The sequence below is a fragment of the Aureobasidium namibiae genome (assembly GCF_000721765.1).
Source record: "Aureobasidium namibiae CBS 147.97 unplaced genomic scaffold scaffold_6, whole genome shotgun sequence".
Taxonomy (NCBI): Eukaryota; Fungi; Ascomycota; class Dothideomycetes; order Dothideales; family Saccotheciaceae; genus Aureobasidium; species Aureobasidium namibiae.
Genome location: NW_013581203.1, coordinates 423,939 through 451,635, shown reverse-complemented (window position 1 = coordinate 451,635; position 27,697 = coordinate 423,939). Strand labels below are relative to the sequence as shown.

The following is a 27,697-nucleotide window of genomic DNA, read 5'->3' as shown; positions in this document are numbered from 1 at the left end:
TCCACCGAGCCATAGAAACATAGGAAAACGGGGTATCAGAAGTATCACGCGCGCAGAAAAGAGGGCCATCAAGTCATAGTCGCCGAGCACCGATCATTCTTCGGGAGGGTACATGGCGGGATCAGGGTTGGTGACTTCCCAACCAATGTCCTTGAACGTGAGCTTAGGCTCAGCAGGAGCCTGAGGCTCAACTGCAGCCTCGGATGCAGCCTGAGGTGCCTGAGAACCACCAGCAGACTCAGCCTGACGCTCAGCATTGCGACGAGCAAGGTCAGCAGCAGAAACGCCCTTGTAGCCAGCAACGGCATTGTAGATGGCGTTGTGGTGGGGTGTCATGCGCTGAGGACCGGCAGAGTTGTTCACATGGCCGCCGCCGCGGGGGAAGTCTGCTTCGACCTGGTTGACGGCACGGGCAAAGTCGCGTTCGTCGAGGTCAGCCCAGTTGATGCTGCCAAAAGCAGACAAGGAGGGCTGAGGGCGGTCGGGCTCGGGGCGAGGAAGGGGTTGGGGCATGGGGATGTAGAGGTTGCTCTTCTTGACAGGAGGAATTGGACCTGTGTTGCCGTGAGGGGCTGAAGGGACAGAGCCTTGGTTGACGTGAGGGCCTGGACCGGGGCTGGTACGAGCAGCTGCAGGAGCAGGACCTGCGGTGCCGTGTGGAGCGTAACCTGCGTTGACGCCAGGAGTAGTGCCTGTGTGGGTACGAGGAACTGAAGGGAAAGGTCTTTGGTCGGCGCGAGGAACAGGGCGCAAAGAGACAGCATCCTTTGCGACAGAGTCAACGATGCGAGTAGCGTTGATCTCAGGGTTGAAGCGAGTGGCGCCTTCGAAGCCATTCCGGTTCAAGTCGCGCCATGCGTCAGCAGCAGGAGCGAAACCCACGGTGTGGGCCAGTTCAGGGTTGGTGGTCTTTGGAGTGCCCATGACTGCGTCGTACTCGTGAACGTAGTCGGGGTAGTAGTCTTCTGGACGGAAGGACTCTTCAGACTCGTTGTCGGTGTCTTTGGCGGGAGCGGAATCGGTGTACTCGTTGTCAAGCTCTTCCAGATGTTCGTGGAAGCGACTGGTCTTGGTTGCGGTCTGAGGGCCAGCCTTGGTGGTAATCTTGGTGCGCTTTCTGCCTTTGCCTTTCTTTCCGTACGTCAAAGCGAGTTTAGCAGGCGTCTCGACGATGGACGCGGCGGCGCGAGTAGCGGCTTGGGCTTGCGCCTGGGTTGAGTGAGGAACACGAGCGTACTTCTGGTTGAGTTCATCCATCTTTGCGATGTCGGCAGATGGGCGGATGTCCCAGGGCGAGGCGTAAGTTTCGTCGACGACGGGTCTGTTGTGCTTCAAGGCGAACACTTGCTTCCACCAGCCAGGGAAGAGAAGACCAAGAGCCTCCAAGACCTCAAGACAGCGGATGGCTTTGGTGTTTCTGTGATGGCGCACAAGATGGACCTCACACCAGCGAGTCCACTGATCCTTGTTCTTGTTGGTGCGGCCGTCTGGCTTGAGTTCTTTCTCCCACTCGATGAAGAACACCCTCATGAGATGCTCAAAGTCGCTGACAGCGTATTCCATAGCGGCAGCGATCACACGCTCAAGCACCCAATAATCATCAACACCATCCTTACGCAGACCCTGGTCCAACCAATTCTTTGTGCGCATGATCTGGAGCGACTCGAGATCGAAAGCTTTCTTAGCATAGTACTCAACCGCCTCATCATCCTGCCAATGGCCGATAGGATGCAGAGGAATTGTGCCACGAGCATTGCTGCTTCCAGGACCCAGATCGGCGTTGGCATCGACGAAGGTCTGCCACAGCTGATCGGCTGTCTGCATCACCTTCTTCAGACCAGTCGAGACCATCTTGAAATGCCGAGACTGTACACGTCTGATAAGGTTAGCACGAATGCTACTATCGATGATAATGTCGCTTTTACGCGAGGCCGTAGGATGTAGTTAATGGGTTACGCGACGATCTACGAGATTAGATGATCACAGTCGTGCGTAAGAGAACGATGGAGAATTGGGCGAGCCGACGTAGAGTTGTGCGAGCGCCGAGAAGGTCGACGAAGTAAAGTTGTGCGAGCGCCGAGAAGTAAGGAGAAAAGAAAGTTACGACGACGATGGCAGGGTCGCGGCGCAACGATTCAGTGAAGTGAGAAGTGAGTGACGAAGAAAAAGTCACATCAAAACAAGTGAATGGAATTGAGTGTGCGGAAGAACGACAGTGGTCGAGACGACGATGCGATAACAGATTTTCTGCGCCTGTCAACAAACGAGCTTCAAGTGAAGGATTAACAACGAGAAGTCAGGCTTGTGAGGTAATGCACGATGTCTGCCACAGTGGATCGAGCTTGGAGATGATGGACTTGAACATCGAGACCTTGCCTGTTGTGTCGTTGACCATCGCTCACTCTTCTCGCCAGCATATCCTAGAGAGGTCTAGGTAGAGACCTCATGTCATGACTGGTGATGTCCATAGATGATGTATGATCTGAGCTGGGTATCCTCAGGCCTCACTGTCTTCCATGAAGATCAAGAAGACGATGCCAGGCAACTCCTATGGACGGGACTATGTGCTCCTGCCGCTTTCCATACGGTGTCGATTCCATAGAAGCTCAATGCGGCCTAAAGCCAGCTCCAGAACTAGCCAGATAGCTGTCTCGACGCTCAGGCATGTTGAGGCATAGCATCCGGATTTGTGTTGGATGGTAGGTGACGAAGATGCGATGTTCAGATTCGCGTCGCCTGCAAGTCCGAAAGAGATATCGGAATATCCCAGATGTCTCTTTCTTCGACCAAGCAATGACAAAGGCTTTTTCTACAAGAGTGCAGGATGATGAATGTTGAGCTTCTTTCTATCTTTCTTCTGCTTTTGGAAAGTCTTTGACAATAGGAAATGTGACGAAAGAAGATATGACACAAATGTCGGGGTATCAAAGAAAACCAGGGACAGAGCCCTGGGGTTGAGGAGAGCATGCAATGTTCATTTTCATATGTATCCTTCTCTCTACGTAAAACCCACTTTGCAGGTCTAAGTAACGCCATCGCAGCCCCCAGAGCCCAAAGACGCATGATTGATGCTGCCTGTCAACAAGCAAACTACTGTTACACAACGAAAAAGAGATAGCAAGACGTCTAGGTTTCGCCTCTGTTCTCGGCGTAGCCAGCGCTGCCGACAGCTTGCTCAGTGGTTTCTTCTGAGCTTGCGGGCTTGGCCAGACCGTGCTCTTTAAGGAGAGCATCAATCTCCTCAGCACCCCAGAGGTGGTGGTAGACAGTGCCTTCCTTTGTCTTGCCGACTGTGGCGAATTCGACTGAGAATATGTCAGCAAAGTCATTGGAGGTGAGGGATCAAGATGGGTTGTACTCTTCTCGCTGCTAAGGTTTGTGGAATCCATAGTCTTGCTCAAGACCTTGACGGCCAGACCGCAGGCTTCTCTCAAAGAGCACTCGTCGTTGTAGTCTTGCTTGAGCAAACTCTGAGCGCTGGCATTATTGGCACCAACACTGGTGGCCTTCCAACCGCCGTAGTTGCCACTGGGGTTGCTCTGGTAAAGTTGGAATTGGCGCTGGTCGTCGTAACCAGCGTAGATGAACGAGACACCGAAGGGACGGAGACCACCATGTTGCGTGTAACCCTGCTTCAAATCGCACAGGCGGCGGACAAGCTGTTCACAAGGAATCTCTTGGTTGTAGGTGAGGAGGTAGTTCTGTGCGGCTGAACGGGCGTAGTTGATGAGGATGTTGGCATCGGCAGTCATTCCAGCGACGGCACAGATCATGTTGCTTGGGAGAGGTCAGTAAATGCGCAGGATGTGAACGAAAGATGCTGACGAACTCATTCAGGGTGTACAGCTTCTCGGCGGATGTGTCTTGTTCGAGCAGCTTGCTGGTGACCTTGCGCTCGGCGGCCAGGACAATGCCATCCTTGGCTAATATACCCAGAGCAGTACCGGCGTGCGAGATAGCCTCAAGAGCGTATTCGACTTGATAGAGACGGCCCTCGGGCGAGAAGATGGTCGTTCGTGAATCGTAGCGGCGAGACATGGCGCTTGCGTGAAGAAGTGTTGATCAGAGGGGCGAGGGGTTAGGAAAGTGCGCTCGGATTACGATGCGCTGGCGGCGGAGAAGGAAGGAAGGGCGATATGGCACGGGAGACGGAAGGAGCGATGGATGGGAGAGTGAGTGCTCGTTGTCGTTGCTTGACTGCTGGCTGGCGACCGGAGCTCGATCGTCATGTTCATTGCCCCAAGCTCAGCTCCTTCTCCGACGCCGACACATTTGTTGCCAACACTTCCAATCATTCTCGACAGCAACATCACCCTGCCCTGGATTTTAGATACAGCATTGTTCGACCCATACCATCTGCGTATTATCCTTATGGTGGTATCCGGTAGATCGTGAGATAATTTAGCAGTAGACAAGTCCTTAGTTGGTCGAACGTCGATGTCAATATGGCGGGCTACACATATACCACTGGATTGCTCAATCATTTAATGCCGTTCGCGACTTGCACCATGTAACCGATCTATTTTCTGGTCCAACCAATATAGCTCATTCTTTTACGATCACCATCTTGACGAGACAGCAAGTTACTCGAAATAACCAGGGAACAACCAACCCAACTTCTGCTTAGCAGCCTCCTTACGCCCAGCAGGTGCAGTAATGCCACCGGCAAACTTGGTCTGACCCTCCAAATGCTTTGCCTGGATCAACTCTGCATGCTCCTCTCTGCTCAACTCATCAAGCACACCACCAACAAAGCGGCGTGCATTCTCAGAGTTGGCCTTCATGTTGCCCATGACCATTTCGACAGTAACATCTTCGCTGCTGTGCCAGCAGTCGTAGTCGGTGCTCATGCAAATCATCTGGTAGGCGATTTCTGCTTCCTTTGCTAGCTTGGCTTCGGGCAAGACAGACATGTTGATGACGCTACCACCCCAGGAGCGGTACATGTGTGATTCGGCGCGGGTGGAGAATTGAGGGCCCTCTGTTGTATGTCGTTGTCATTAGCATTGTGTCTCTTTCAACCATCTCTTTTGTCTTTACGCACCCATGCAAATAATAGTGCCCTTGTCGTGAAGATGCACATTCTCGCCCTCGAGGCTGTGACCAAGCTTTCTCACTACAGCACCCAACTTCTCATCAAAGGGGTCTGCAAAGCCAACATGCCCAACCATACCCTCCTCGAAGAAAGTGAACGGACGAATGCCCTTGGTACGATCGATAACCTGATCAGGCACCACGAAATCTCTGGGCTTGATTTCCTCCTGCAGACTTCCCACCGCCGAGAAGGCGATAATGGTTCTCACACCCAGCGAGCGCAGAGCAGCAATGTTGGCGCGAGCGGGAACCTCGTGAGGTGCAATCTCATGGTGAAGTCCATGGCGAGAGAGGAAGGCGATGGGAATGTCCTTGCCGGTGGAGGGCGACTTGTGATGCAGCACGCTGATGGGCGATGAGGGAGTGCCCCACGGTGTATCGACGTTGAGGGAGGCGGCGAGCGTGAAGCCGGGCAGCGACTGCAGACCAGTGCCGCCAATGACGGCAATGTGGATAGGATCTGTTTTGGTGCGAAAGCAGCCGCCGAAAGTCAGGTCCGAATCTTGTCAAAAATTGTGCTTTCTGGGATCCTCAAATCCGTGTCTTGGTGTAGCGTATACCAGAATATGTGCTTGCGACGTTTGCCATTTTGCGGAAGCCTATGTGTACGTAGCGGACTGCTTGTATCGTTGGTTTGAAAGACTGGAGGTTCAAAGACCGCTGGAGCTGGATGGCTTTCAACATTGATTTCCATGCCACCTTGAACCTTTTTGGTGGGGAACTTGGTGATTGCGACATTGGCCCAAGCGCCGTCTCCTCCATCCAATGCATTCAACCCGTGCCTCTTCCACAAGAGCAAGAGTCTCTATACAAGACTATACGAGCTTTCATTGCATTTGATCTACTTTACTTTGCCTATGCAGCGGACATGGGCATTAGTTGAATATTGATAAGCATCTATTCGTATGAGTTATAGACGGACTTGCTCGGATATATGTAGGTACTCGAACTCTCGATGCAGAAATCAATATCACCTGCCTACCTACTTGCATGCAGACGATCCTCTCCGTCCGGGAACACCCATCATCTACTCATTATACAGCCCGATATTGATTAGGTATGCATGTATCACTTTCCAGCTTCCACCGTGACGGGACACAGCGCCACTTGCTGCTAGATCAGTGGCCACTTAGATAATCGGTAAGAACTGCTTGAACGTCAGTAAACTGTGCTTGTCAGCATGGACAGGACCGAGAGACTTACATTCATAACAATCATCATGGGAATGTCAAAGACGTCTCGCTTGACCACCCAACAGAACATGCAGGACACCTTGCCGTCCCGATCACCGAGCGAGTTCATGCCCGACTCGCCGCTGATGAGTGGACCCACCGGTTTGCCATTGCGATGTCTGTTTTCTCGCTCGCTCAGTAGATCTGCACTCCATCCAGGATCGTCCTTGGTCTTGTACTTCAAAAGCTTGCAGGGCTTCATCATGACACCACGTGAGTCTCCGAAAGCAAGCTTTGCAAAGTCTTCGTAGAAGTCGATGACATTGTCGTCTTCCATGAGCTCTGGGAGAAGTACGGGCTGTAGTCGACCAGCCGTGTCCGCATCATTCTGTGCAAGAGGTGTGACAGTGCCTCTAGTGCTAGTACCAGTCTGACGCCCCGATGCGTTGCCGATGTTGATGTTCAAGTTTGATTCCTTGCCAAGCAAGACATCTCTTGACCACCCTGTCAGCAACGAGAACTCCTTACTAACAGCAGCGACTTCGCCAGTACGACGTAGGATCAGTGTAGGAGTTCCATAAGCCGTCAAAAAGTCATCGTACTCGAATAGCGTTCTCTGGAAACACTTTTCCATGAATATCAAATCGTCGCGATTCAACTGTTTTGTACAAGAGATGAATGATGGTCGGATAGCCGCCAACGCTCTAGCGATTCGGGCAGTCTTTTGTGGCGAGTAAAGTCTTTGTAGACATGCAGTGAAGGAATGGAAGCCTGTAGTGTATGGATACGGCGCAGTGACTGATGTGTATATGTCAGAGGGGTCTCGTCGTTTTCTCTGTTGATTTGGCCGTGTATGATGTATGTCACTTGCTGAGAAGCTGTTTCTGATTTGCGGTCGTGGTTGATGGCGGCTGAAATCTTGACTCGAGTTGCGTAACAAGTGTTGCGCTGGAGCTGCAGGACTCGTACTGTATCCTGTGTTGAAGTCCATCATATTGGCAGCGCTGGGACTGGCTCCTGACATGGAACCATTCTCGCCGATGGCAAAAGCGTTGTGGAAGTTCAGTGATCCATCAATACTGTTGTCTCCAGTTATAGAAAAGACCTGGCCAGAGCTGTTTTGTCTGGCACCATCGTTGTTGCGTTGCCAGTCGGTATAACCGGTATTACCGTAGGGGAAGGTAGCTGAGTAGTTCGAGTTGGTTGGATCGTAAGGCATCGAGGTCATCATGCTGCCGTTCTCAGTATCAGGAGTTTCGACGGCACCAGAGGACATGTGCCCAAGCATGCCAAATTCTAAAGCACCATAATGATTTCCAAAATTTAGACTTGAGATGTCAAAATTGAAGAGTGAAGGGTCGGCAGGGTCAAAGAACGGGGCGTTGAAAGATTGGCCAGGCTTCGCGTCTCCAGAAGTGTGTGAGATAGATGAGATAGGGTCCTGAGGAGGTGGCATTTGTTGAGAAGCAGCCGAAGGAAATGGCTGTGTGACCATGTTCTGCTGAGGGACATAAGGATTAGGATGAACCATGGGTGATTCGGTAGCTGAGGGAGAGTTGATAGGAGCCACGGAGGGAGTGTGACCAAAGTTTGCAAATGCTTGAGCACCAACTGGGGTTTGATAGTACGACGAAGATTGAGCTACAGGTGTAGACTCGGTAGCGGGAGTAGACTGGCTCTGGTTCTGGTTGTAGGAGTGTGGTATCAGAGCTTCGTTGGGAGCATCGTGAAGATATTTGGCCTTCTTTCGTACTCCATCATGGCAGTGGTCTTGCAGGCCACGCTTGATGCAGCGGAGACATGGTCGTTCGTCACCTGGTCGAGTCAGAAGAGCGTGTCGGTGAGACTTCCTGTCAAGAGCTTACATACCACATGTCAGATGAGCCCTTTGGCAGGCGTAGCATGCTCTCCGTGCCTTCTTCCTCTTCGGTCTCGAGGGATCTTTTGTACTTGCTCGCTTGGTCGCTGAGCCATTTTGGTCCTTGTTGGATGAGGCAGAAGCTGGTGAAGCCTTGTCGTCGCTCGGAGAGGCTTCTTGGATCGAGTCGGACATGTTGGGCTGTGGTTGGGAGGGAGTGTGCGTCTGGTTGTTGACCGAGTCTGTCTGCTCTTCGGACGAGGCGTGGTGGGCTGGACCGGGGGCCATGGCCGTAGTAATATAAGAAAGTCTTCCGCTGGAGTGGCACGGGGCAGGTGGTTGTGGTGCTGGGGCACGTTGTCTGCAGCTTCCCGTGGATTGCTTCCGTTTCAGGATTCCCAGGTGGATGGATGTGAGATGACGAGTGGCTGTATGCGCCGTGCCACAAGGGTCTGCCAGGGAGCCAGAGAGGGTCCGCTTCCGCCCACGCGGTGCAAGGTAAGCAGGGGCAGCAAAGCGCTGTCTACCAAAGCAATGTCTACGCAGTTGGTGTCACCCTCGCTAAAGTCATCATATCTATGCCACACCACTCTGTCGGGAATGCGCCTGTGGGCCGACGATGGATGGTCTCGCGTCACTGCACTGTCGCGAATGAAAGCCCTATGGTCTGAGCGATACGGCGAGCCCGCGACTTTTGCGCGACGACAAGACGAACTCGGGAGATGCTGTGTTGGTAGAGAATGGACTGTTCGCACATGCTATCGACCGAGGGACCTCGACATGCGCGCGCGCGCGACTCGGCCTTGGCAAGGCCGCATCCTTCCCGCAAAGGCCGAACCCGCCTTCTCCAATCCTTCCCCCCACTCCAACGACCAAGAGACCGTGTCAAAGCGTCCATCACATGTACCCATAGTCCTGGCCATCTTGTGCGCCTGGCCAACATGACATGCCAGATCGTCAATCATCGAGTCTTTGGGTAGCACATGCTCGCTTGTTCGTCCTGTCACCGCCACTCATGTCTCGCTCCCCAGAATTTTCTCGTTGCACTTCCTCGTTTTGACTGGCTTCCAAATACCCAGCTGTCTGTCCTCGTCCATCAAGCGGCCCGAGCACAGATCTTTTTGGTGTTCCTTTGCCTCGTGGAAAAGACGCCATGCACTATTGTTCATGCAGTGCCACCGATCCGAATCTCATCTATTTCTGTACCTCAGCCTTCCCAATCTGTCCCTGTCCTCAAGATTGCGCAAACTTGGAGTTTTTGCGAAGTCGTTTGCCGTATTCTATTGGCTTGTCAGCATTCCTCCTCGCTCCCATCTCTAACCAAGCAATGCTTCTTACTGAAAAATAGGTACGCTCATGCCAGGGTCAGCATTATTCATCCATGGTACGGGGTCTTTGCTTTTCAAGAACTCACGAAACGGTGCCATGGCAAGTGCCAAAAAGGCCAGTAATGACGACGCCTATCACCAATTTAGCATCACTTGACCATCATCATCGTAAAAGCAGCTCACCCATTGATATCCTAGCTCTGTTCCAGGTTTCCGCATTAGTTACCGCTCTTTGATCTTTGCCCTAAACGGGTGACTTACTGTTGTACATTTGCACACCTAATCATACAGTTAGCATGTTTCTCCATAGAGGTACAATGCAATGCAATTTGACTGACCAAAGAGTGGGAACGCTGCAGCGAAGCTCGAACGTGCGAAACTGTTGGCAGCCAGCGCGCTCGCGGCATATAGAGGGTACTGTCACAAATCATTAGCCTTCTATGCGCATCTCTATTGGAGCGGTTGGGTGAAGCATTGTGGCAACCCCACGGTCCGCTCCGTAGCCGCTGGATGATCACCCACGCATTCGACAAGGAACGTAAAAACACCGCTAAAGACGAAGATGTTCCTGGTTGTTGCCAAGTCAGTGGCACATCCGATATGCATACTTTGCTTTGTTCTGCTTTGATCTGGCTTACCCAAGACCGAATATGCCACTGAAGACAATGGGAACTTTTGCAAACCCAACAGTTAGTGTTCAGTCGCTTATGCGAGGCATCGAGCTCGAGTAGTCTTACCGATCCAATGTACCTGCAGCACGGGGGTTAGCTGGATGTTCTTCTCTTGCCATGGACTCGGGCTCCCATCTGGCCTGTTGTGCAAAGCGGCACTTCTGGGACCAGTGGGATGCTGCGGGGGGGTTGCGTTGGATATTGGGCATTAGATATATTGCCTCCAATACAAACAAAGATCCTTCTGCATTGCGCCAAGGGTATAGTCGATGCAAGCCACTTACCGAGGAATAAGTCGTCCAACCTGTGCGATGCCATGTATCAGCTATCCAATAATCACTCTCGAGACACCTCCTGTTCATTTACTCACCAAAACCGAACAGGCCGATTGGAACCAGGATTGCACCGCTGGGACAAATGTCAGCCCACTCAAACTCAACACTCTTTCGACAGTCCCAACAGATCGACGACCTACAGAATTGTTGGAGGCAGGCGGAACTCAGGCTCAGAAACGCCTCCGTTCTTGGTGACCAGCCGGGAGTAATTCCTTCGCCAAATGGGATCACAGCAGACGCCTGTGACCATACCGACAAAAATACCTATAAATGTAAGTCCAGTCTGCCATAAAACAAAGCCGTGGTTGTTCTCGAAGACGAGTGGAAACGCCTAAAAGTGAGATTGCGGTCAGCACAATTCTCATGCGTGAATTGAACACATGACAATCGAAAAGCCCTAATGGCTGTTGGTTCTGAGACCTCGCCTTACGTACCCCGAAGAACAAATAGAGGATGCCCAGAAGAATGGCCGAGAGGATACACAGACTCAAGCACATCGCTTCGAGAAAAAGAAGCTGGAACGGTCTGACACAACTCCATGCGACGGTCCGAAACACCGATTTGTTCATGTTCTCGATTGGTGCTCGCCAGGCCGGATTACCGGTGTCTTTCCTGAGCTTGATGGCTTTTCTGCGCAACAGGACGGGATGGTATGTTTCTGGCACGAGAAAGATGATGGCTGCCAACATTCCTCCTGACCAGATGAGTAGGACATAAAAGGTCCATCGCCAGTCTGTGTAGTAGTTGATGAAGCCTCCCACGATAGGTCCGATTTCGGCTACACGACTGTAAGCATAAAATCTGAATATGCGGACAGGGTACGCTTACGTCCAACGAAGGGCGCTGCAGTATAGAAAGCCATCGGCAAAGAAAGCTGTGCCTTGGGGAACAAATCTCCGACGGTTCCTCCTGCCACGCTGAGAAAGGCACTGCCAGCGAGTCCATCGAAGAAACGTGCTACTAGCATCGTCTCAATATTTTGCGCAACGGCGCACGGTATGAGCCAAATCAAGAAGAAAGTGTATGAAGCAATGTAGATGGGCCTTCTTCCGTAGAACTCGGAGAGTGGTGACATGACCATGGGCCCCAGCCCTAGTCCCACGACGAACAGAGATAGCCCAAGAGTAGCGACTATTCTGGAGCAGCCGAATTCTGGCTCTATTTGGGCATAGGTTGATGTGTAAAGGGCGGAAGTGCAAGTACTAATTCACAAGATCTGTCAGACGTGACATGCTCAACCGAGTCGATGTTGCAACCAAGACAAAGGCGTGATTGGGGACTTGATCTTTCTGAAGATGACAAGAAGAATGAATAGAGATTCTACGTACACGCATAGAGAGCTGGCAGAGAGGATTGTGATGATAACCCACTTGCGGGCATAGGGCATGCTCTTGGGATTCATGGGGTCGTCATCGCCGTCCCAAGTGACTTCGATTTCCTTCTCGTTGACGCCGTCATCGCCTACGGCTGTGATGCCACTCTCCTCATCCTTGGACCGCGGTCTTTCTGGCTCATCTGTATCACTGTCTCTTGAATGACGCACTGCTCTCTCGTCTACTCCTTGGTCGACTCTCGTGTCTGGATTGGGTACCACATCGAAGGGAACGCGCTCCTCTTCTTTCTGTACAATCGGGTTCGATTCGTCGCGCCGCATTTTGGGCTCAGGTATGGTGGATCAAGTTCGTGGAGGCGCGTCTGACAGGCAACGGTCTGGTGAGTGGACTTTATGCGACAGGAAGGAACGATGGTGCCGGCGCTGCTCGGAGCAAGTTTGTCATGGATCGCACAGAAGTGGGCGAAGCAAGCTTTGTTGATTCGAATAATCGACAAGTCGCAACTGCCATGTCTATCGTTTCTTGCCCCCTCTTTCTTGCGTGCCGTTCTTCCTCACGACCGCATCGCTGTGTCATCGTCGTATGGAGATTAGGACGAAACTCGGATCAAGATGCCGAGCTCAACAGCCTATTCCTGCCGTTTTGGGCCGATTGCGGGACAATGACACTTCCGGGGCCAATGCCATTTCTTGTTCTCCCTCATACCTTATCTTCGATATGAAGGCATCAACTCCTTAGAATTCTTTTCGATGCAGTAATGCATAAACTTGTCCTAAACACGCGTTTGTCAGCTTCGAGAAGGTTGATAGGCTTCATGTCGGCCATACCAAGTCGAGCAGCATGACGATCATCTCTGTAATCTCTCCAAACCTGAGAGCGAAAGGCTGCACACCACGCCAGTTGGCATAAACTGACCCGTATGACTTTCACTCTTGACCAGGAGCCCTTCTCCATATTCGATTTGGTCCGTCGAACAAGGCATCCAATCAGTATCAGACATGCCCGCCTGGCTGAGGGGGTTGCACCATTGTTCAAGCGCACGTCAGACACTTCACCACGTGGGTCAGCTCTTTGAAAAGTCATACGGATACCGAAGTTGTGCAACAGCTAGCAACAGCACGGCTCGCTTGCTCAGAGACCGGGAACCTGCATCAAACAACGTGGTCCGTTGTACAGAACTCAACCGGCTATGTGGAAGTCAGATGGCTGGCATGTTGTGACGCCGGACTGACCATATTTGCTGTATGACCAAGCAGGCTGCTGCCTCTATCTGAAGCCAGCGCATGTGGAAAAACTCTTGTCTCTAGCAAGAAGTGCTTGTGCTTTGTTGAAGAAGGCATGTTTCTGTCGTCACCACAATATTGGCATGACTGCACGCAAGACGAAGTCCTTTTAGTCAACAGCAGATGGCTGCTCCAACTTCAGCTCCAGGCCCACTGACCTGCTATGAATTCAACGACAAAGAGTATCTCGGTGAAACTAACATGGTACTTGTGTCTGGAGGTTATGTCCCACTCACATGCTCATGGATGAACGGAGTTGTAGCCATCGAGACGTACCGTGCCTTGCAGATGGTAGGCGAGACAAAAACTGCCGATGATATTGGATCTCAATAATGGACGTCCTTCTTCTACCCAACAGACTATGCATTGTTGCAGAACGCTTGCGTGACCAGCACATTGGGAGGCTATGAGCTCAATCGACTAGAAAGTTCGTGTTGCTTCACTCGCACAAAGCTCTCACTTCCGCACAACACCAAGGTCTGTTTAGACCTCACTTCCATCCCTTCCTCCACCAACGCGTATCCTTTGCTGTTACGCGCCTTCCACCACATGGCGGAACCTCACATCAAGCTTGAGCATCCTGTTTCGACTGACCGCGCGGCTTACGTCTTCGACAACAACAACGACAACAACGACAACAACGACAGTACTGCGCCGTCCACCACTTCGACCATGGCTACTCCTACACCCGCGCCTGACATGCGCGGCGGTCAAGCTAACGAGCAGCTTGGTCTTCTCGGCCGGCCGGTGCAGAAGCTGGTCCAGTTGATCAAGGATCTTGAACATCTCGGTGTGGAGACAAAGAGGTTGCCTCTTCCAAAGATCGTCGTGGTCGGCGATCAATCTGCGGGAAAGAGCTCGGTAAGATTCACCATGTTCGTTCGTGCGCGCTTCGACTGACGCTATTGTAGCTCATTGAAGGTATCAGCGGTATCAAGGTCCCTCGCAGTGATGGAACCTGCACTCGCTGCCCGCTGGAAATCACCCTTTTCTCTTCCGACGAAGATACTGCCTGGTCCTGTAAAGTGTCACTACAGCAAAAGTTCTCATTCGATTCGGACGCCAGTCCTCATGGTCGCTACGGAAAATGGCGCGAAGATCACAATCCGACAGCCATCGACTTTGCTATCGTCAACCGCAAGGATGCACTTCAGGACGTTCTCACTCGTGCTCAACGCGCTACTCTGAACCCCGGTGATAACCCACGTGAATATCTCAACGCACTCTCCATTGACGACATGCCAATGAAGGTCGAATTCTCACCCAACAAGGTTGTGCTCGCCATCACAGCACCTGGACAACCTAGTCTGTCCTTCATTGACTTACCTGGTGTGATTCGTCAGATGACGAAGGCGCAAGACAAATGGCTCGTGAATCTTGTCGAGAACTTTGTGGCAGACCACATTGAACAAGGCAACTCTTTGATCCTGCTTGCTCGCTCGATGGAGTCCGACTTTGCCAACTCCAGCGGAGCTGCATTGATCGATCAGCACAATGCTCTCGGACGTACGGTCGGTTGTCTCACCAAGCCTGATCGATGGCCTCTCGGCAGTAAGACCCAACTGATCAAGAATGTTCTTCACGGTGACGCTTTCGCTGTTGGCCACGGATACTTCGTCACGAAACAACCCAATCAAGTGGAACTCAATGACAACATCTCTACCGACGAGGCTCGCAGATCTGAGGAAGAGTTCTTCGCTCAGGATCCATGGAGCACTGAGCTACAGGACTTCCAAGGCCGATTCGGTACTTTCAAGCTACGCGACACCCTCTCAGTCAAGTTGACTAAGCAAATTCTTGTCACCTTGCCCGAGATCACCAGGACTGTCGATGCTCGCATTGCAGAAGTCGAGCACGAGCTTACCGGCTACCCCGATCCGCCCGAGAACGCCCTAGGTAAAGTGCTCGAAGCACTGACTACCTTTCGCATTGCCCTTGAGAAGCACGCTCAGGGCGTCCATCCTTACAACGAAATGCACAACTCCATCAAAGAATTGGCAACAACTTTCCAGTCCGATCTAGAGAGCCTTCGCCCTACCCTCGTTCTTAACACACCAGAAAAGTTCCGCCAAGCAATCGAGACACCTGTTTTCGAGATTGACAATGACGACGATAAAGTGGGCGATACTCCCTGCCCTAGCGCAGAGCCGAGGTCCCTTAACAAGAAGAGAAGAGCTGAACCCGATACACCAGTGGCTGCCTCGTCTGCCAAAAAGATCAAGTCCGACGTTGCCACCCCAAGGAAGATCAAATCTGATGTTGCTACCATAAAGAAGACCAGATCTGATATTGCTACCCCTGTCAAGAACTCTGCTCTCGCCACAAAGGGAAATAAGAAGTTCGGCCTGCTGGAGATACGCGAGACTCTCAGCAAGCTAACAGCTTCGAGCGTCCCTGGCGAAGTCGACCCCTTTGCTGTTGACTATTTTTGTAAACAGACGTTCGTGGGTTGGGAGCCTCCTATGCTTGAGTACATCAACAATGTTCATCAGGAGATACAGACCACGCTGGCCCAATTGCTTGAAATCACTTGCGCTCAATGGCTAAACACAGCCTTCTTCAGCGAGGCCAAGAAGATCATCAAATCGTTCGTCGCTAACGCCATGCACAACCAGGAGCAGCACGCGAAGCGCGCTCTAAAGCTCGAACAGCGAAAGCCTATGACTTACAACAACGAGAGCTACATACAGTACCATGACAAAGAGTTGTCGCTCCTACAAAACGAACGCATCACTCGACGTCTTGTTGAGAAGTTCGAGGACGCCGACCGTGCCGCTGGCAAGTTCAGCGAGCCTGCCGAGCGCAAAAAGAAGGCAATGACGGACAAGAAGGCCAGAGGCGAGCTCGGTGACGACCCCTTCAAGCAAGAGATCCACGCAATGGCCAGAGTTAGAGGCTACTACTACGTGGCTCTTCTTCGCTTCCATGATCACGTTGCCCAAGGTGTGCAGGTGGAGGTTCTGCACGAGCTCGTGACCAACCTCATGCAGCAGTTGAAAGCCGGTCTCGAGGTCGAGACTCGCGATGCGCATGAGCGTTGCAAGGAACTGCTTGCTGAGGATCGTGACCGCGAGATTCGTCGCAAGGCACTACAGCAGGAGAGAGTCAACCTCCTCGAGGCTCAGCGCAAGCTCGCTGCCATCGGACAAATTGGTGAGGACGTCGCTTCGCTTCCTAACAACTGATGGATGCACCGATCGAACCATACCACTCCATTGTCTGGTTATCTAGCAATCGAAGTGGCGATGGCATATGTTACCTGCGTTCAGATCGGGCTGCCTAGCAGAGATGAAAAAGGAACAGACATGTAACAGGAGGAGCAGAGGAACGAACAGACTATTAGGACGAATGGAGAGAAGGAGACGTCGAAGACTCATGGACAGAGAGGAGAAGCGGCTTGTACGAAAAGAAATGGAACAGACGAGCGAGACTGTGTCATGGCAGCATGGTACTCACTGTACTTCAGATGGTAATCCATAGTCATGGAGGAGAAGAAGAAATGGAACACGAAGAACATGTTTCCTCGGACCATACAGTATGCAATGGTATGAAAAGGCCTGTCGTGATCGAATAGTGTGGTTGACACGTCAACATGACTATACATCTGCTGCTTGACTGCAATACACAGTCCAGAAGCGAGTGAAAAAGAATTCCATCAGTCCCATAAGTTGACTCTCGCTGTGTATGGCAGTCACTACGACTACGGCGATCCTCTCTCCATTGGCGTAGCTGCAGGCGTAACAAACAGGTCCTGAGTGTTATCAGTATTGTAGCCATCACCCTCGCCTCCAGCCTCGCTCGCCGCCCTTTCCGTTTCCGTCTCGCTGCTGAGGGCGACTTCCTCGCCATCTCCTTCTTCGAGCACTTCCACTTCCTCTGCTTTGGCCTCCTCGACTCCTTCTTTCTCAGCAAACTCGGGAGTCAAAATACCTCCCCCTTGCACCCAAACCTCCGCCAACTCTGCTTCAATCTCTGCTTTCCTCTTCTTCCAAGCCTCGACATGCGTCAGTCGATCTTTGAGTTCTGCGATTTCCTTCTCCACGCCATCTTTCTCACTTTCCGTGCCTATCTTCTGCATCTCCCACTCATCGCCATTCATGCCCAATCCGAGGGTCAACACGTAATCGTGATATTTTCTCAGACTTGCGCGTGTGGAGATGGTAAGTAGTGTGACACCCCTATTCTTCAGTGTTTCGTAGAGCAAGCCTTCGACGTCGCTGCTTACAGCTGAAGTTCCCTCGTCAATGACTGCAAAAGAGGGGGAATGGTAAAGCAAGCGAGCGAAACTGATGCGTTGTTTTTCTCCTCCACTCAACACGTCTTTCCAGGTCTTGCGCGTGTCGAAGCCGCCTTCGCGGGATGGGAGGTATGCGAGACGCACGTCAGCCAGAATGGCGTCGAGTTCGGAGTCGCGGCGTGAGTTTGCGCGCATATCGGGTTCGGTGTGTGGGTAGATGATTTGATCGCGTAAGGTGCCTGGGGAAAGGTAGGGTCGTTGGGGGAGGAACATGATGCCATCTTGACCGACGTTGCGAGGGCGAGACACCAAACCGCGGTAAACTGGCCATAAGCCGGCGAGGATGCGAGAAACAGCAGACTTGCCAGAGCCATTGGGGCCGATGATGAGGATGTGTTGTGAGGATTGAATGACGAAGTTGAGGTTGTCGAGGAGTTCTTCGCCGCCTTGAGGCCAGAGACCTGGTGCAACAATGGGTGCGTTCTCGAAACGTACGCCCGAGAAGCCTTTGTGTAGTGTTCCTTGTGTGTCGGCTAGGGAGTAGAGTTCGGGGTATGTGTTGCGGGGTGGATGGTAGGCTGAGGCGTGGACGCGGTGGAGAGTGCTGATCAGAGTGTAGACTCGAGATGTATAGCCTGCTAGTTCTGACAAGTCTTTCAAGCTGTACATCATACGGCCACCTGCGTCGGCAAGCGAAAGCATGATTCGCTTGTTCGTAATGAAGTTCTGAGTGCGACTGCCAGATTCGTCTGTTGGTGGTTGTGCCATCAAAGAGGCCTCGGACGCTGGCTGCGCTACCTTTCTATCTCCAACTTCTGCAAGTCCAGCCCAAGCGGGGAGGAAGACTGGTAGAGAAGTGATGAGGTAGCCGAAGGCACTCCAGGAGTATTTGAGCACAAAGTCTTCAAGCATGTTGTAACGAATTTTCAGACTGTAGATTCCCTCCATCCATCTCTTGAGTTCTTGGAAGCCTTTATCGAGGAACAGCTTCTCCATGTGGTCGCCGCCGTAGAAAGCGACTTCCTCGGCATTGGCAATCAGGCGAGCATGAAGAGCTCGGAAGTCACCCTCTCGTTTGCCCTCGACGGCCTTTAGCTTGCCGAAGGGAGGTGACAGTCTTCTGAGTAATGTGGCGGTTGCAAAGTAGTTTGCCAGCAAGCCCGTCAAAGCCAGCGGACCGAGAGAATGGTATAGTTGATAGTTGAAGACCAAAAGATCGACAAAGGGCTTTCCGAGACTTGAGTAGAGACTGGCGGCAGAGTCGCAGAAGAGAGTCAGGTCCTGAGTGACGAACTGATCAGCTCCATGACCAATGCCGCCATCAAGATTGGCGAGTTTGTAGAAGTTGAGGTTGTCGTTGAGGTATAGGTCGTGGATGTAGCGAGTTAGACGAGTGCGGAAGGCTATCGAAACCTTTGACTGCAAGAATTTGATCATGGCGTTGGTGTAACTGGCCAGAGCGCCGATGGTGCACCATTTGGCGATACCCCAGAGGAATGGCTTGCCTTTAGCTGCAACCAAATCTCGCACAATTTCACCATCGAGACGGGCGACGACGAGGGACAGATATGTTCGCAGAAGCAGGAAAAGGCCATGACTGAAGAGCAGGCCTGTCTCTTTGCTTCCCCATCGTGGAATCAGGATGTTCATCAGACTCAGAAACTGGTGCAAGAAGGCGAGGTTTAGGCCAGGCTTGGTCTGAAGAGGGGGGACCTGGGGCAGGTTGCTGTCACTGAGACCAACGGCCCTCGGCGGCTGCAGGAACAAGCGACGGTGGGCATCGAAAGTGGTCTGCTTGGTCGGGTTGATGACGACCTTGGCGGTCGAAGACTTGTATGCGACATAGAGTGTTCTTGTGCCGTCTTTTGCTTTGAGGCCCGAGTTGCGTCGTAACAGCCGTCTGCCCGTCTCTTTCTCCTTGCGTCTATCGATCCACCATTTGTATGATCCAACGCTTCCTCCAACGAGTCCGAGTGTGAGGAGTACCGCAGCTAGAAGGCGTATTGTTCGAGGTGTTCGTCTGAGTCGTCCACGGAGACGGTCGAGCAGGCGGCTGAAGAGAGCCCGGAGTGCTTCGTCCGGGCCAGGCCGTAACGTCGACTGCGCTGCCATTGCAAACCTCACATTACGCACGGCGTCTGTTGCAGAGTATAGGTCATTACCACAAGACGAGAAGAGTGTTTAGCACGTGCAGCATAAGACGTCTGACCGACGTGACTGCTCTTTGATGATGCATTGGACATTCCGAGGTCGCATGTGATGCTTGGCCCTCCCCGCGTCTCGGCCCGCCTCCACTTCTCCATCTTTGATCAGATCAGATTCGACCATCAGTATACAAAAGACTCTCTGCGTCAATTTTCTCCATATGATTCTGTTGTTCTCATCCTCATCCTGATACTTTGCGCCACCCATATCCTCCATACTTCACGGCGTCGCTTTCTCGAACTCGTCCATCTCGGTGAATGTTGCCCCATCCTTGTAACGTCGGAGCGGCATGCCACTCGCTTGACTACGAGCCGACCCAATCGTTTGCAGAGCCAAACAAGGTTCAGCTGACTTGACATAGCCCAACCGACTTGGCGATGCGAGACTGTTGCGAAGCTTCGTCGTTCTTGATCCCGACGCATATGGAGTGAGCGTTCGTGCCCGTTCGTTGAAGTATTTGAACATCGATCGTGCCAAGGCGAGATTGGCCGCGATGATGCCTAGGAATAGCTCGGTGCTACAGATTGATCAGCAGCTGTACTGTACCGTCGTGTCTAGAGGCAATACTGACTTCGCCCATATTGCAGCAATACAGTAGGCATACGAAAGGTCGTTGGTAGTCGTTCCAAGGGATGCTGCTCGAATGGCCGAACACAGCGTTGCCCTTGACGAACGGGTCAGCAGAAGTCAGGTATGCCGCGATGTCATTGTTGATACGCACACCAAGCCCAAGCTCATCAGTCCACATACTGCAGCTTTGGTTGACAGCGGTATCTTGACGTTCCAGACAACATAGATTGGTAGAAAAGTACAGACTACATCGGTCGCGACGCCATATGCTGGAGAAAATCAGTACAGAATCAGAGCGGCATATCGGCGTACTGACATGCTTGCAGATAGATACTGTATATCCGCACTTTGGCAGGCCAGCAGTGCCCGGCAGAGGTTCCGTTCCAGTACGCATCCAGTGGTGAGCACTCGGCCAGCAGTACAAGCAAGCACTCGAAGTTCGTCAGGACTAAGCCTGTGATGATAAAGCCCAAGGTGTATCTCAAAGTCCGCGTGTCCTTGATACGCAAGATTAGAATACAGATCGAGACCTTCATCAGACAGATCGTTGGAAAGAGTAAGATTTGTGTGATCCAGGTGAACATGTTGATCATTTTGTAGTCGTGATCAGAAACGAACTCGCGGTGTTTCCCATTTCCGTAGCGGACGCTGACGATCTGGATGGACATTCGGGCTACTGCAAGTATAGTCGTGATAGCCATTGCTCCATCATCGAGTCCGAGTTGCCGGTTCCCCCATCGTACCCAGCAACGTAAGCTGGTGGTTAGGACAGCCAGAGATGTCAGTATACAGGTAAGGACAAGCAATGTAGGGCCTTTGTCGTCATCACGCGAGTGCCCCATCTTGCAGACGATTGAAATCTTGACTCAGATGTGCAGCAGCGAAAGGTGTATCGAACAAGGACCTACCCAAGGGTTGTACTAGTGTCCATCCATGTGGAAAGGCTATGAGCCTTTCTTTCGGCCAACTGTATTCAAGCAGTATGATTGCAAGAAGCGCTACATCATCATGGCACCGGCCCTAAGCGAGTCGTCAATGCAGGTGTTGTCGTGAATAAGCAACACTAGATCCACAGGACTCGTGCGTAATTTCCCCTGATCACATCCGACTTGGTTCTCCGCGAGGAAGGTCAACACCGGCATCAATGCTTTTCCGTTGCGAAGACTCTCCGGTTATGTTCCCATTTAGCATCTTAAGGAACCGCGAACAGACGTTGAGTCCGGCCGATGAGGTATGATCATGACCCACTAACAGTTGTGAACACTGTTTGGCTTGCAGCATGTTGCAATAACCCCCCTTAGCTATGGCTGAACTTCAGCCACGAGGGCTGAGCCGGGTATCCTGGAGAAAGTCTGTTGAGGACTGATGAGCTTGTTCATGCAAAGTCTAAATGGCGGATCGAGACTCGGGTCACCAAGTGCTTCGAGAATATGGGCCGCGAACGAGCGGTTCGGTCAATATCGCAAAGCTCGCACGGCTCGGTTGCAGCTCTGTCGGTGGTGGACCCCTGCAATGTGATAAATGGTTCGGCAAAGACATCCGTACGCGGCCCGTTTCCACAGGTCTCACAGGTGAACGACACGCTTTGAACGCGTAACCTGGATGAACTGTGACGCTCCTTGAGAAAATGGAATCCTTCAAAGCCAGCGTCGTGTAGTGGTGAGAAGGAGGATCAACTTATCGAGGTGGTTGGTCAAAGCAGGGACGCTCGGTGGAAGTTGCCGATTGATCGACCTTGCATTTTCCCAGCACTTTTGATGAAACCATCTCTTCGCAGCTTCCAATTCCACCAAGTCGGTATCTTTCCTAGCGACCGAGACGCATAGGTTGACGAGGCCATTGAAAACATCAACATGTGACCCGCGTCTTCCAGATGCCTGCGAGCACCTCAGCACCTTCGATTGTGCGGTTTGACGTGTGCTGTGTGATTCACTCCCGTGGTCTTCGTCCTTCAGAGGCATAGGAATTGGCGATCAATGCAATGCCTCTGGACTCGGCCGCTATTGGTAGGCTCTGAATGGCTTGCCCCGTATGCATCAACAGATCTTGGCTCTGCAGACCGCTCCACATGGAATTTGGGACGTTCATCTAATCCACTTCTAGCTCGACACCTGAGCCAAATCCCAACCTGAACTGCCGACAATCCTTCCAAAGATTCGCCTCATGAGGCTGACCCTCATGGTACAGTATAAATTCATGAGCTGTTCAAGCCAAACACTTTCGTGATAGTTTTGTTCATAGACCCAACGAACGAAAATGGCTCCTTCACTATTCTCAACTACACTTGTATCAGCTCTTACTGTCCTCTCGGTCGTGCAAGCGTCCAAACCGACATCCTACGACTTTATTGTCGTGGGAGGTGGTACTGCCGGCCTTGCTGTCGCAAGTCGTCTGAGTCAATATTTGCCGCACAACACAGTACTGGTCATCGAAGCTGGTCCTGATGGCCGCAATGCATCTGGTATCTATATTCCTGGTATGAAAGGCAGTACCCTAGGCGGGGTCTACGATTACAACTTCACCACCGTCGCACAGCCTCATGCTGGCGGTCGCTCATGGGCGCAGAACAGAGGAAAGGTCCTCGGTGGGAGCTCTGCTCTTAACTTGATGTGCTGGGATCGCGCATCAGTGGCCGAGTACGATGCTTGGGAGCAGATTGGTAACCCTGGCTGGAACTGGAAGAACATGATTGATAGTATGCTCAAAGTCGAAAACTATACCCAGAGTGTTTATCCTGGACAAGAGATTGACCAAGGTGTTGGAGTCGATGGTCCAATCCACGCCACTATCAACAGAATCCAGCCTACTGATCAAGAGACCTGGATCCCGACCATGGAAAATTATGGCTTCGCCGAGAACATGGAATCTCTCAATGGCAACCCTCTTGGTGTTTCGATCCAACCAAACAACATCGACACCGCGAAATACACACGTTCTTACAGTCCCGAGTACCTCAACATTGCTGGAAACAACCTTCATGTCATGACCGAGACACAAGTCATCAAGATCAATACAAAGAAAAGTCGTGGCCAAGTTGTCGCCACAGGTGTCACGCTCAAGGGCAATGTTGTCATCAATGCTGGCAAAGAAGTCATCCTTAGCGCTGGCTCATTCCAGTCGCCTGGATTACTCGAGCTCAGTGGAATTGGCAACTCTTCTGTCATCAGAGCCGCTGGTGTCAAACCGGTGCTCGAGCTTCCCTCTGTTGGCGAGAATCTGCAAGATCACATTCGCATCCAGAACAGCTTCAAATTGAAGAACGAGACCTCTTTCGACGAACTCAAGTACAATGCGACCTTCAAGGCCGAGCAGCTAGCTCTGTACAACGCAAACAGAGTATCCAGCTACGACTATGCTGCTTCTGGTTTCGCTTATCTGACCTGGCCACAAGCACTCGGCAATGAATCTGCTGCTCTGATTGGAGTCGCTAAGACCGCAACAAATGCCAAAGATTCCGTTGTTGATCAAACTAAGCTTGGCTTCCTGACTGGAAACAAGAGCGAAACCATCCCTCAACTTGAGGTCATCTTCTCCGATGGCTACACTGGAGTCGGCGGGTATCCTGTCGTCAACTCTTCCGAGTACGGTTCCAACTACTTCACTCTACTCAGTGTCATCATGCACACCTTTTCTCGCGGCAACGTCCACATCAACGCTTCCGACCCCCTCGGAAAACCCATCATCGACCCGAGATACCTCAGTAACGAGTATGATCTCCAAGCTGCCATTGCCGCTACCAAGCTCAACCGCAAGATCGCCCAAACAGCACCGATGAAGGACATTATTGCCTCGGAATACGAACCCAGTTCAGCTATCCAGACTGACCAGCAATGGAGGGACTTTGCACTCAACCATACTCTGACTATCTATCACCCTCTGGGTACTTGTGCAATGCTTCCTCAAAAGGATGGCGGTGTTGTTAGCCCCAAATTGAAGGTCTATGGTACTGCGAACTTGAGAGTTGTGGATGCCAGTATCATCCCTGTGCAGCTCTCTGCGCATATCCAGACGGCGATCTATGGCATTGCCGAGCGTGCTGCTGAGATCATAGCCGCCGAGTGGTCTGCTTAGACGTATTCTTTTCCGTGAAAAGGCACATGGAGTGTCACTACCTTGAGCATATCTGGCGTACGGAAGTCTACATTACTTGTTCTGATAGTCTATCAGCCAGTTGTTTGCTTGCTACAATGACTTCTTGGTTTTGCCTTTATTTCTGCTGAATCCTAACGCCAAATCCACTCCATTCCGATCTCGTTTTATTGCATCTATGACCTGATACTGCTCCAATCATTCATACATCTGCTTGACTACCCATCGTCAGTATCGTCCAACATGCCTCCCCCATCCGGCCGTCTCCAATGCGCACATCTAAATCACTAGCGTCACTGCAACCATGACCGACTACGCGACGTTTTGGCTTGGCATACCCTCAAAAGCGACCGACACCCGAGTGGACTTTTGTTGTAGCTTTCCTCTGCTGTGAGGACCAAGCATGATTGGTAAGTCAAGAGATTGTTTTCTTGTAAGCTTGTTTCGAGGTTGATGCTGAGCCTGAACTTCTCGACAGAAGCTGGGATCTTGATGTTCAGCCACACGATCAATTATTGTGGTGGAGTAAAAGTACTTGTCAGTCTATTCGCGCAATTGATATTGGAAAATGGAGATTATCACACAAATATTGAGATCCACAGCGACGGCTCTACCGTACGAGTATAAGTCTGGTAGCGTGAGATAGAGTTGTGATAGACTAAATTTCTATTCCTTGACGACACAGTGTTCCTCAAACCAAGGACGATAATGGACTTCAGCCCAATCAACGAGTAGTTGCAAGACGGAAACGATTATGAAAACACCATATCTCGTACTCGCATCGCCAAAGTCAATCTTCGTATGAATGTCCTATTGTGACAATGATCAGTCGGATCCTTCGATTGCGTCACCCAAGATGACTTACGGTCGATCCATCAGCCTTGCGAGAGGCACACAAGAATGACCAGAGTGAGCCTTGAACAATCAAGAGTGGAAGATGAGGTAGATTTTTGGCGGAGGAAGCAGTATCGCCCAAAAGCTGAGATAAGAAATTCATATGAGTAGAAGTCCAGACAGCAAGCTGAATATAGGCCTGTCGAATATCTTCGCCCTCGGGTTTGGTTTCGACACTAATTGCAAAGGGCTTGTCAATCAATGAACGATATCTCGAGTGATTGAAGAAGCGTTCATCGCCATCTGGCTGTTGTCTCGCGCGAGCAAGAGCGCCGCCAAGGGCTCCAACGGGACGCAATACAACAGCCCAGTCCACCATCTTACTACGGACAGATAAATTGTTAGCGCCGAGCGGGAGGAGCGAGGCAGGTGAAATAGTAGCGTGTACGCTGAATTTGGTGATCAGCAAGAGCAACAGCGGGAGGCAGAGCCATCGTAAAGCCTACATGTTCTTGACAGCTACTCTCTTAGCATGAGGCGATAGGCTCAGGGCGAGGGCGAGAAGGGGTTCGTGGACGAGTGAGTTGTAAGCTGCCTCGGAATCTCCCTCGTCACGGAGCTCTTGAGCCTGGTCGACGATGCGATCGATCTCGGCGAGCGTCGGCGATGCACCAAGGCTTGAGCGAGAATGAGACGTGGTATAGTACACATGAAGTTGGGCAAAGCTGGCATCTGGATCTTCCCTAAGATCGTGCTGAACCACTCAGTTCTTGTTAGGCAACAGGCCTTGATCAACTGAAATCGAATCATTCACAACTCACATGAAGCTCGGCTGGAACGGTGCACACTCCTTGGGCAAAGACCACTACCTTGTTGACAAGGTCTTTGAACCCAAGCAAGGCATTCTTGTCAACGTCCGAGTGTTTAAAAGCGCGGGTGTTGATGGATAGGGGTTGAGAGACTCCGTTTTCCTGTGAAGAGCTGGTTCAAATTCACTGTACTCCCTACGCTTGCGTTTTGAAGGGAGCAATGACTCTGGATCCGGTGTTGTATTTAAGCGTTTCGATGATGCTTTAGCGCCGGTCCCAGGTTTCGCTGCGCCTCCATCGTCACATGTTGGTTTAGACACCGCAATCCAATGCTCTATGCCAGCCGTATCGTACATGCTTCATGTAGTTTGATGGTTCTTCCTGAGTGGATGATGTATTGGATGCTGATTGTGGAGAGGTGTACTTCGGCGAGACGCGCGCGTAAACAGTCCGCGTCGGGCAGCAATCAAGGACATCCCGGATCCGAAGATACCCCATCTGGTCAGGCCTCACGAACCTCAATCTCAAGTCGCTATCTCAATCCTACAACCTAGCAGACATCGACCTAGTTGGCAAGGACAGCCTGGATCCGTGGCATCAATCCAACACATTGTCATTGCATGTTTTGAACTCAAGAAGGTTTCTCCGAGGAATTCGTCTATCTGGATCCTTGCAATCATTCGCGCACTACCATGACCATTACAATTTCCGCGGCATTGTTCCGCATACTCATAGCGCTGCCAATCTTTGTCATCGGTTTCCGGGCCGTAGATAATCTCAACAGACCAATTACACTTACGAACGATCTGTCGACAATCCTCTCTAACCAGACACTTACTCTCTCTCTTCCTGGCCACAGCAACGTCGCAACAACATACATCCCCATCTCCCTCACCGACAACGGCAGAGCTTCAATCTTCTGGTGCGGCCTACTAGCTCTATCATGTCCTGGAGCCTATGTCATCGGCAAACTACAAAACCATATCTTTTCCCAATTACTCGCATTGGATGAAGGTTCAAAGACTGTGCCAAAAGGCCAAAAATTGAGCTTTCATCTCCAGGGAGTGAGAAATCTTGACGTTGTAGGTTGGATCAATGCGACGGGAGCAAGGGATACGGCTATGGCTTGGGTGTTGTCTTTGCTTGCTATGGCTGGAATCACGTATGCTTCTGTTGTTGCCGGGATTCAGAATCTAGCCAGCGACACTGTTCTAGTGCAATTGGAAAAGTTCTTGAACAGTGGTGATGCAGCAGGCGAAACTGTGTTTGGAAGCTCCGACGCACATGGAAGTTACACCCTCGAGAGCTGGACTTGCCAGATTGCGCCATTGCTCTTGGAGTCAAAGGATGCTATTCATACGAAAGCAAGAACAGTTCTGGACCAAGCTTGTCGTGATGGCCGCAACTCTCGCTATTTGTTGCTCACCATGCTGCCACTCGCCATTTCAATGCTGCTGTCCATTGCCAAACCGCATTGGTTTACTTACACCTTCGGAGCGAAGGAAAAGCCTGCTTGGATGACAGTGCCACTCGAGGACAACGACAGCAGTCAAGAAGACGATGATCCTATGGCTGGATATGGCGGTAATGCAAGAGATCAGTGGCAGTTAGATTCTGATTAGACGGTGCTTTGGTGGAGCCACGGAAGAAAGGTGTGAGAGATAGGATACCAGGGGTGGGAAGAATGTAGTGCATATGTTTGGAAGAAGCTGAAACTCCTTGCTCTATAATAAGTAATGTACACCACCTCGCTATGCGTTTCGTAAAATCAATAACCAAAGATGAAAAACCCACACACCCGTGGGGGCTAAGAATTTTCTTTTGTACGAGAGTGGAAAGTGTTGATACAGACAAAAAGGAAAAAGATTGGCACGGTCA

General features: G+C 51.5%; 11 protein-coding genes across 11 annotated transcripts; 3 read left to right on the top strand and 8 right to left on the bottom strand.

The window, feature by feature from the left end:
* Positions 1–93: 93 nt before the first annotated feature.
* M436DRAFT_62737 (uncharacterized protein) lies at positions 94–1,851 on the bottom strand (the record flags this gene model as incomplete). The annotated part of the gene is made up of 1 exon (XM_013573183.1): positions 94–1,851. The coding sequence occupies one exon, from the start codon at positions 1,849–1,851 to the stop codon at positions 94–96; it is 1,758 nt and encodes a 585-aa protein (XP_013428637.1).
* A 1,275-nt stretch (positions 1,852–3,126) lies between these two features.
* On the bottom strand, positions 3,127–4,038 carry M436DRAFT_80776 (proteasome subunit alpha type; the record flags this gene model as incomplete). The annotated part of the gene is made up of 3 exons (XM_013573330.1): positions 3,127–3,305; positions 3,359–3,777; positions 3,830–4,038. The coding sequence occupies 3 exons, from the start codon at positions 4,036–4,038 to the stop codon at positions 3,127–3,129; spliced, it is 807 nt and encodes a 268-aa protein (XP_013428784.1).
* A 545-nt stretch (positions 4,039–4,583) lies between these two features.
* On the bottom strand, positions 4,584–5,682 carry M436DRAFT_44377 (Methylthioadenosine phosphorylase; the record flags this gene model as incomplete). The annotated part of the gene is made up of 3 exons (XM_013573125.1): positions 4,584–4,981; positions 5,045–5,554; positions 5,655–5,682. The coding sequence occupies 3 exons, from the start codon at positions 5,680–5,682 to the stop codon at positions 4,584–4,586; spliced, it is 936 nt and encodes a 311-aa protein (XP_013428579.1).
* A 615-nt stretch (positions 5,683–6,297) lies between these two features.
* Positions 6,298–8,412, bottom strand: M436DRAFT_19744 (uncharacterized protein; the record flags this gene model as incomplete). Its single annotated transcript, XM_013572906.1, has 2 exons — positions 6,298–8,081; positions 8,136–8,412. Coding segments are annotated over 2 exons (2,061 nt in total), but the record flags the coding sequence as incomplete, so codon positions are not given.
* A 945-nt stretch (positions 8,413–9,357) lies between these two features.
* On the bottom strand, positions 9,358–12,112 carry M436DRAFT_44091 (MFS general substrate transporter; the record flags this gene model as incomplete). Its single annotated transcript, XM_013573068.1, has 14 exons — positions 9,358–9,404; positions 9,463–9,477; positions 9,539–9,584; positions 9,636–9,652; positions 9,791–9,869; positions 9,975–10,020; positions 10,091–10,124; positions 10,190–10,202; positions 10,408–10,427; positions 10,494–10,531; positions 10,599–10,789; positions 10,893–11,236; positions 11,287–11,660; positions 11,787–12,112. 14 exons carry the CDS (start codon positions 12,110–12,112, stop codon positions 9,358–9,360), a joined length of 1,590 nt encoding a protein of 529 aa, XP_013428522.1.
* A 1,662-nt stretch (positions 12,113–13,774) lies between these two features.
* On the top strand, positions 13,775–16,260 carry M436DRAFT_71772 (uncharacterized protein; the record flags this gene model as incomplete). Its single annotated transcript, XM_013573249.1, has 3 exons — positions 13,775–13,936; positions 13,987–15,296; positions 15,357–16,260. 3 exons carry the CDS (start codon positions 13,775–13,777, stop codon positions 16,258–16,260), a joined length of 2,376 nt encoding a protein of 791 aa, XP_013428703.1.
* A 515-nt stretch (positions 16,261–16,775) lies between these two features.
* On the bottom strand, positions 16,776–19,424 carry M436DRAFT_43888 (uncharacterized protein; the record flags this gene model as incomplete). Its single annotated transcript, XM_013573024.1, has 2 exons — positions 16,776–16,861; positions 17,006–19,424. 2 exons carry the CDS (start codon positions 19,422–19,424, stop codon positions 16,776–16,778), a joined length of 2,505 nt encoding a protein of 834 aa, XP_013428478.1.
* A 312-nt stretch (positions 19,425–19,736) lies between these two features.
* Positions 19,737–20,929, bottom strand: M436DRAFT_44366 (uncharacterized protein; the record flags this gene model as incomplete). Its single annotated transcript, XM_013573123.1, has 4 exons — positions 19,737–20,034; positions 20,089–20,181; positions 20,239–20,356; positions 20,404–20,929. The coding sequence occupies 4 exons, from the start codon at positions 20,927–20,929 to the stop codon at positions 19,737–19,739; spliced, it is 1,035 nt and encodes a 344-aa protein (XP_013428577.1).
* A 1,414-nt stretch (positions 20,930–22,343) lies between these two features.
* Positions 22,344–24,158, top strand: M436DRAFT_43322 (alcohol oxidase; the record flags this gene model as incomplete). Its single annotated transcript, XM_013572922.1, has 1 exon — positions 22,344–24,158. One exon carries the CDS (start codon positions 22,344–22,346, stop codon positions 24,156–24,158), a length of 1,815 nt encoding a protein of 604 aa, XP_013428376.1.
* Positions 24,159–24,842: 684 nt separating this feature from the next.
* Positions 24,843–25,389, bottom strand: M436DRAFT_43478 (uncharacterized protein; the record flags this gene model as incomplete). Its single annotated transcript, XM_013572946.1, has 2 exons — positions 24,843–24,986; positions 25,042–25,389. 2 exons carry the CDS (start codon positions 25,387–25,389, stop codon positions 24,843–24,845), a joined length of 492 nt encoding a protein of 163 aa, XP_013428400.1.
* A 1,122-nt stretch (positions 25,390–26,511) lies between these two features.
* On the top strand, positions 26,512–27,441 carry M436DRAFT_44024 (uncharacterized protein; the record flags this gene model as incomplete). The annotated part of the gene is made up of 1 exon (XM_013573053.1): positions 26,512–27,441. One exon carries the CDS (start codon positions 26,512–26,514, stop codon positions 27,439–27,441), a length of 930 nt encoding a protein of 309 aa, XP_013428507.1.
* Positions 27,442–27,697: the final 256 nt, after the last annotated feature.